This window comes from Talpa europaea, assembly GCF_964194135.1.
Source record: "Talpa europaea genome assembly, chromosome: 7".
Lineage (NCBI taxonomy): Eukaryota > Metazoa > Chordata > Mammalia > Eulipotyphla > Talpidae > Talpa > Talpa europaea.
This window is the reverse complement of record NC_140074.1, coordinates 16,344,174-16,352,122: the sequence shown is the minus strand read 5'-3', so window position 1 is coordinate 16,352,122 and position 7,949 is coordinate 16,344,174. Positions and strand designations below refer to the sequence as shown.

At 36.5% G+C, this 7,949-nt stretch overlaps 2 protein-coding genes across 6 annotated transcripts in view; both read right to left on the bottom strand.

The window, feature by feature from the left end:
• Window positions 1–3,088: 3,088 nt before the first annotated feature.
• Window positions 3,089–7,949, bottom strand: part of PLAA (phospholipase A2 activating protein) — a gene marked incomplete at both ends in the record, with an annotated part of 38,422 nt that continues 33,561 nt past the window's right edge. For all 5 annotated transcript variants that reach the window (XM_084238139.1, XM_084238136.1, XM_084238137.1 and 2 more), the window contains 2 exons: window positions 3,089–3,654; window positions 4,696–4,860. In XM_084238139.1, coding sequence (XP_084094265.1) covers window positions 3,089–3,654; window positions 4,696–4,860 — 731 coding nt within the window. The remainder of the gene's footprint in view (window positions 3,655–4,695; window positions 4,861–7,949) is intronic.
• On the bottom strand, window positions 5,858–6,629 carry LOC311173481 (mitochondrial fission factor-like; the record flags this gene model as incomplete). The annotated part of the gene is made up of 2 exons (XM_084237469.1): window positions 5,858–6,056; window positions 6,190–6,629. 2 exons carry the CDS (start codon window positions 6,627–6,629, stop codon window positions 5,858–5,860), a joined length of 639 nt encoding a protein of 212 aa, XP_084093595.1.

Genomic DNA, 7,949 nt, shown 5'->3' with positions numbered 1-7,949 from the left:
GTATTTTAATTCAAGTTGCAAACCACTGTTTAAATAATTCTATACCATATACTTTAAAATCTGATGAAAACATCGTTGCCATTTGGACATTTTACTTTCCTGACTATTACAATGGGTTGAGGAACCCCGAGAAGTTCCAGCACCTTATCTTAGCCCCAGGACCAACATCAACCTATAGAACTTAGCCAACTCCTCTTCAAAAATCCCTTTTCCCACGTTATATTCCTCCATGACAGTCATTGGAGCAATTTATGTGTTTCCCTCAAAATTATATCACTAGAGGGCCTCCCTGGTGGTGCAAGGGGTTAAGCACCACACTATGAAGTAGTCCACAGCCTCTGCAGCGCGAGTTTGATCCCCAGGGAGCAACCCACATAGCACAGCAGACCTCTCCTGACTCGCCCTCTGTTCCCCTCAGCAGTGTGCTTCAGTATATCTGCCTGTTGTGTTTCCCAATTTGTCTCTGGTGAATCCTCTCACCCCCTGCATCTCTGGCCTATACCCCAGCTCTTGTATGCATAAATAAATCTTTAAAAAAAATTTTAAAAATTATATCACTAGAATTATCTTTTAGCTATGCTTCTATCATTTAAAAGAACGAGGTAGATAAAACATTCCATTGCCTAGCTAGTTATAAATTCAGCTAGTTAGGAAAAAAAAAAAATCACACTAACCTGCTTATTTAAAAAAATGAAATTAGGGGTGCTAATTTAGATATGAAACTAGTAAGACCCTTGTGAGACTTGTTACAGCATTGCTTGGTAGGTAAATATGGGAATAATTAATTATAGAAAATGAGTACATCTGTATAATAAAGGTAGAAGCATGTGTATGTCTATGTCAGGTTTAAAAATCAGGCTAATGAGCAAATGCATTTAATCCCTTAAAAACATATTTACATATCTGTTGATATGCCACAGATTAAGTATGGTTCTCTCTGGGTAGTAGGATTATAGGTAGTTTTTATTTGATGTATGTATTTTATCAAATAAATGTATTTTATCAAATAAATGTGTTCTTACATTCAGAAAAAGCATATTCAGGAATCATGGAAAAAATTTCAAATATTTAAAATAACACTAAGCCACATTTAACATTTATCTTTCAAGTGGGACTTTTATCTCTTTTGCTAGGTTATATTTTGTAATTTGTCTTCTTTAAACATGAAATAGTGGTATATCAAAAATTGTTACAGAAAGTTTTGTAAACCAATAGGTAGCAAAGTGTTTATAATTTGTCACCCCTTACATTTTGAAGAATAAACTCATATTCTTAACTAAGACTCTATGTCCTAATCATTCAACGGTACCAAGTATTTCAAAGTATTGCAAATCAATTATTTGTACTTACAACTACACGCTGGACTTGACATGTTAACAAGAAAGCAGTGTAAAGCCAGGCTGATCTGGATTAAACTCTTTACCATTTAACATTTTACTTAAGCACCTAAATCCCAATTCAACAAAAATGTAAGACACAGGTTGTTAATAAAATCAGCAAACAGAACATTTAAAAGTCTGGGTACACACCAAATTAAAATTACTATTTTAATTCATAGTAAAATATGCATATCCCATCTTTATACATTCTCTTTTTACATTCCAAAATTTTTTCCTTTGCAATAGTCTAGACCATGGGACCTTTTTTACCCCTATTGGAAATTTATGGCTCTATGTATCATAAATGTTGAGAGTGTGGCTCACTATTTTAGGCAGTCTTCTTTTTCTTTTTTAAAGATTTATTTATACAAGAACTGGGGTACAGGCCAGAGGCGCAGGAGGGTGAAAGGATTCACCAGAGACAGAGGAGGGAGCAGAACAGGCAGATGGACCGAAAGCACTGCTGAAGGGAGCAGCGGGCGAGACAGGAGAGGTCTGCCACGCCATGTGGGTATATCCCTGGCCAGCCGGGAATCGAACTCATGCTGCAGAGGCTGCAGACAGCTTCACAGCGCTGCGCATAACCTGCTGCGCCACAGAGGAGTCCCTATTTTAGCCCGTCTTTTTTTATGAAAAGATCTTTTTCCCTTTTAAGATTGGAAATAGTTGTACTTAAAAAACTGAAGTTCTCTTGGACACAATAAATTATGTAATTAATGTAATTGCACCTTCTTTGTAAGTTCAGAACATTTAAAGGAAGTACAGCATTCTTGCACTTTTTTTCTATCATGATTTATTCCACTTCTTTACTTTGGAAAACAGAGAACTTCATTCATTTAAGGAGTCTGGAGAATCAAATATCAAAGTACATAGCACTATGTCTGGGCTATCTTAAGGATTCAAAAATCCTAATTTCATATGACTGGTTTTGCACTTGCAAATAGCACTGTTTGGTTTACTCTTACTTATTACAAAAGTGCCTGATAAAATTCAACACATTCCAAATTCCCTTTGAGATAATGGGATTGACCAAAACCAAACAAATGTCAAAACTGAAATGGATAAGTAAGTTAGTTCCAGTACTGAAGGTTAAGAGAAATAGTATTATAAGCCTGATGTCAATGATACACAAACTAACATTTTGGTAATTTGTTTTTACTTCATCTAAAAGTGAGCTATTAAATACACTTTCTACTTACAAAAGACTTAAATGAAGAAATTATTTTGTCAACATATGGAATGATGTATAACAAAATTAAAAAATATCTTAAAGTACTTCCCCAAAAGTCCATAAAATGTACTAGCTCTATTAAAAATTAAGCAATGAAAATGGGTAGAGCAGAAATTAAAGACAACCATCGCCAGGTAACAATTTGAGGTATGTAAGTAGTAAAAGTAGATGATGCAAACAAAACCCTTGTCTTCTCATGTGGCTAGAGTAAAGGAATTATGCCACTTTAGTTTTTGTAGTGTTGATTAAGTTTTTCTTAACTCTTGAGAAAACTACCCACCCACATTACACAGGGAAATCTCACAGTTAATCAGTGCAAAAATTTTATTTCTTCAGTTTCCCTTCCCTCCCCCACTTTACAAGATCTGAAATTTTACTTAATCCACAGCATTCTTTTTTTATCATCTGCAATCAGTCATGTAAAATGTGAGGAAAAAAACACTAATCAATTTAAAATCTCAGTCCCCATTCCCCACTGTTACAGTAAATTTAAGATAAGTCTACAGCATTCACTTACTTTAGCTGGTTCTGATACTGAAGCATACTTTTTTATTTGAGAATCAACGCCTAAAGACTTGGCTAATTGTACAGCATTTGAATCGTCACTGATAAGTGTCCCAAGAGCCACAAGAAGTCTAAAAGTGGCTTCTAGGTCTTGTACAACTTCTAAGATTGTGCTAATTACTGACAAGCACTGAGCTTTCCCTTCAATGTTATGGTCTTTATGAAAACAAACAGAATAGTTCAGGGTTAATGTAGCCAGAGCAATGTGAATGTTCTTATTGCTCCCTGATTTCAGTTCTATTGCATGGGACATTAGTGATTCTCTCTGAGACATCATGAGCTTTTGTCCTGCCTGGCCAAGAAAACAATTGCAAAAAGTCCTGAGAGCAAGCAGCTGGTTTGCTGGCCTTCCTTTAGGATTCAGAAGACTGATAAGATGACTGCTGAACTGAGCTCCTTCCTTTTCATTGCAGAAGTTCTCATTTACACTGGGATGTTTAATCGACAACCGAAGAATGTCAAGTGCAGGAAAGACAATATCTATTAAAAAGAGAAAGTTGTTAATGTTATGTAACACCAAAAAATTCCAATGACGAATGCAATACTCAGTTTTTAAAATTTCATGTTCTTGTCACAAAATTAACATAACCATTTATAAAAATGTTAAAAATCATGTGCTTGCCTTATGAAATGCATTTTTTTTTCTGATAGTTGTACTAATTTTTCTTATTTATAAGGATTGATGTATTGCTAAACCATCATATATGCTTAAAAATAAGGTAAACTGTACTGGGCTGACACACAACACATATTTAACAAGTCCTTGTGGAAAAATGGGAATGGGACTTTGCTTTCAAAAATCCTATAGCAAGACCAAAGAATTGAATAAAGGAAGGTTAACTATAGAATTTCAGTTTACAAATGCTAATAGGATACTTAGAGGTTGGTGGAAAGCTTTATATTCAAGGAAGTAAGTGGGTAGACACCATCACCAAGAAAGGAAAGTCACTCAAAAAACAAAACTCGTACCAGAATCTAATTATATATAGAATCTAATATGTGTATTCTATATGTATAGACTTGAATTATCTCTACAGCAGAAACTACAGAGATAGAGAAATATATTAAAGTGTTCAGCCAAGTCCACAGTATGGAACATTTATAGGACAAATGGCTTCTTTTGTCCAACAAATCAACAGCATGAAAAATTAATAGGGGAAAGGAAAACTTGGAATTACAAGATTTAAGTGAATTAGCAACATGAAAAAACGTATAGCAAACATTTATAGCCCAGCTTAAAAGACCAGAGTTTCTTGCATGGTTTGCATGAGGATCTACAAATACTCTGAAACTGTATACAAAATGACATAAGTATGGGGATCAATATACATTACTTTCACATTCTCATAAAGCATGTGACCAAATCAAGACTTCAAAATACAGAGTGAATGCTTTTTGTGAGGGTTTTTACAATGAATTTCAGTACCCATTTTGCTTTCATTTAGTACAAAAAACACCAGAAATACTGATAGACATACAAAAAGACACTTTCAAGTTACATTTTAAAACGTGCATCTGTACCTTCAGGCCATTTAATAGCTTTCCACAAAATCTGAAGTTGCTGGGCTGTGGGTTTCTCTGAAGAACTATTACATATTAGAGATAATATCTTTTCCAGAAGTATCAGATCATCCTCAGTTAACTTCTTTTCTTCTGGTGCAGTCCCATTGAGCTCCTTCAGTTTACCTAGAACCAAAAACCAAATCTTCAAAATTATCAATTAGCCAGATAGAACACCAAAATATTCTATAAAAGTATTCCCTATATATCATGGGAAGTAAGACTTTTTTTAATGATCTTTTTAAAAATTTATTTTTTTTTTAGATTTATGCATACAAGAACTGGGGTATAGGCCAGAAGTGTGTGTGTGTGGGGGGGGTGAAAGGATTCACCAGGGACAGAGTGGGGAACAGAACAGGCAGACTACCCGAAATACACTGCTGAGGGGAGCAGTGGGTGAGTCAGGAGAGGTCTGTTGTGCCATGTGGGTTGCTCCCTGGCCAGGGATCGAACACATGCTGCAGTGGCTGCAGACAGCTTCGTAGGCTGCCTCTAAACCCCTTGCGCCCCCAGGGAGGCCCCTGGAAATAAGACTTTTTATAGCAATAATCAAAGCCAATAAAATAAGCAGCTCTGTTCGTATTTTTAAGCTGAGCATAGTGTAGGAAGCAAAAAGATTTTTATTTAACCTGTTACTAAGGTCTTCTGAAGCCTTTTGCTTTAAATAAATTTTTATTTTTATTAATTTTTATTTTAACATTTATCATTTTTAAAAAAAAATTTAAGACAATATTTGCTTCCCCCCACCCCCTCAGATTGAGTCCTCATAGAATTTCCTTCCCCAAGGCACCCATGCACCATCACCACAGTCCCCTGTGCTCCGCTCTCCATCCCTCTGATCCCTCTCCCTCCTCCTCCCCTGAAGTATGACTCTGGCTTATACTTGTCCTTTTTTACTTCGTTGTGTTCTGCACTGTTATTATTATTTTTTTATACCGATGTCTTATTTGGTTCCCCTATATTCCTGTTATAAGTGAAACCATCCGATATTTTTCTTTTTCCTTCTGGCTTATTTCACTGAGCACAAGTCCTTTTTTTTTTTAAGTTGGCAAATTCTTTATATTTCCAGCTGTTGAGACAATGTTTTTGAGAGCTGAGGTTACCTCTAGCGGCGAAACCAGAGCTAGCTATTAAGCAGCCAGAATGCTACAGTAATTGAATACATGACCATTTCTCTTTTAGCACGTTCTTTGTTCTCCTCTTCTAGAAGTTGTAGATGTCTATTAAGTTTGATTATCTGTCGTCTTAAGGAAGCTGCATCTAGAACAGTCATGTCATCTGAAGTTGTTTCACTTGTTGCATCTATATTTGAAATGCCATACCTGCGTTGTCATGATGAGGATTAGAAGTGCAGCAGCAGACCCACCCCGCAACACAGGTCTTTCCAAACGTATTTCATTTCATCTTCTCACACTGCGATTTTCATCCAGCACATCCAAGATCTGCTGGTAAGCCATGGAATCAGATCTGACCTGCTGTCCATTTTGGTGAACAGCATTTTCACTCATAGAGCACTCTCTTTTTAGCTTGCCAACTGCATGGATTTCTTCATTTTGAGGGGTTGGAGGAGGTCTTTCTAAATCCAGAAAATCTAGTGGTCTTTCACTCAGCGTAAGTATATAAGGTGGTGTTTTTAGTGCTGGGGTTGTAAAGGGGGTTGACTGAATAAGGTCAAGATCCGCTGGTCGTGAAAATGGAATGTCTTCATTATTTCCTGCTATAACAATCCTCTCTGGAACCTGCATAATCACACTAGCATTTGGAACCCCTTGTTGGAATCCTTGTTTCAGGTCAGCATTTGGTGGTGCTACCTTTAATTTTTCTGGTACCCTCATTCGCTGACTAATACCTTCAGAGTATTCCATTTCATATTGAATTTGACTAATTTCCACCATCTCAGCAGCAGTGGGAGAAGGAAAAGCTGCCCCACTCACTAAATGTGTTCCAAGTATTGCTTACAATTTGGTACTATATGCTTCTGTTCCTCATATTAAATCCTTTCGTGCTTCAATGTGTATTTGGTGGATTTAGAGCCACTTTTGTCCCCCGGGACCGCTGGAGGGTCCCCGGCGAGGGCCACCGCCCGCCGGCTCCCGGGGCGCTCGGGTCAGCGATCTCAGAGGCCACTGGCCGAGCACATGGAGGCACCCAGGCAAAGCACCGGCTGGATGGCCCCTGCTTTGAATAAATTTTTAAAGTATATCATATTTGTAATCATGAATGGTTTTCAAAAGAGTATCATGTCATACATACCCAAGTATGAGTCAATTCCCTATCTTCTAAGGAGAAAAAAAACTTGTAACAACTTCTAGCAAACTATGTCAACTTCTGCTTATGTTAATGAAATAATCTCTTAAATGCCTATATTAACTTAGTTCCATATGCACATTTGATATCACTTTAAGAAAGATTTAATGGAAATTAATTCCCAGCATATTCACATTTTATGAAATAGTTTCTTTCAAACCCTTCACACCCCACTTCAATATCAGCATCCCCATCATCATTGTGCTACTCTAAGTCATCTAACAACTGTTATCTCAAAAATCTTTATCTCAAAGGGAAAAAAGCTCAATTCCCATCACAAAAGGCTTAAAAAAAAAAAACTGTCCAAATAAAACTTTAAAAAAACATACAAAATTAACTGTCTAAATTTATAAATTTTTATCAATCATTACTGAAAGCAACGAGCATTCAAAAAATGCAAAAAGCAAAAGACTGCAGATTTGTAACAAGAGTTGAAAAATGTTAAGTTTACTAAAAGTGTACATATACTTCTCGATTTGCTCAAAATAAAGCAAATAAGTACACACCTATGGGTTATTATTATAGAATAGTATGAAGGATAACAATGACCAAAAAAACCCATCTTATATTCCAATATGAGTGCTATCATATCTCAATTAATTCTCAATGTATTTTTGTGGTCAACAGAACTAGTAGTAGTCTTAGATCATTTCTTTTTTTTTTTTAAAGACCTGAGGGATGCACAGGAGTTTAAGGATTCAAGTAGGTAGAAAAGGGAAAGACTACTTTAGGCAGGAAAGAGTAAAAGGTCCAGAGGCAGAAGTCATGGACTACAAGGAAATTAGCACAAGTATCTGAACTGGAGACCCCTGGCTTTTCCCTTCCTAAGTGAGTCCCACCAGACCGCAGCAGGTCAGGGTTCTGGCACAGCCCAAATTCTAGCAGCTCTGCGAGCTCCTTATGTGGTC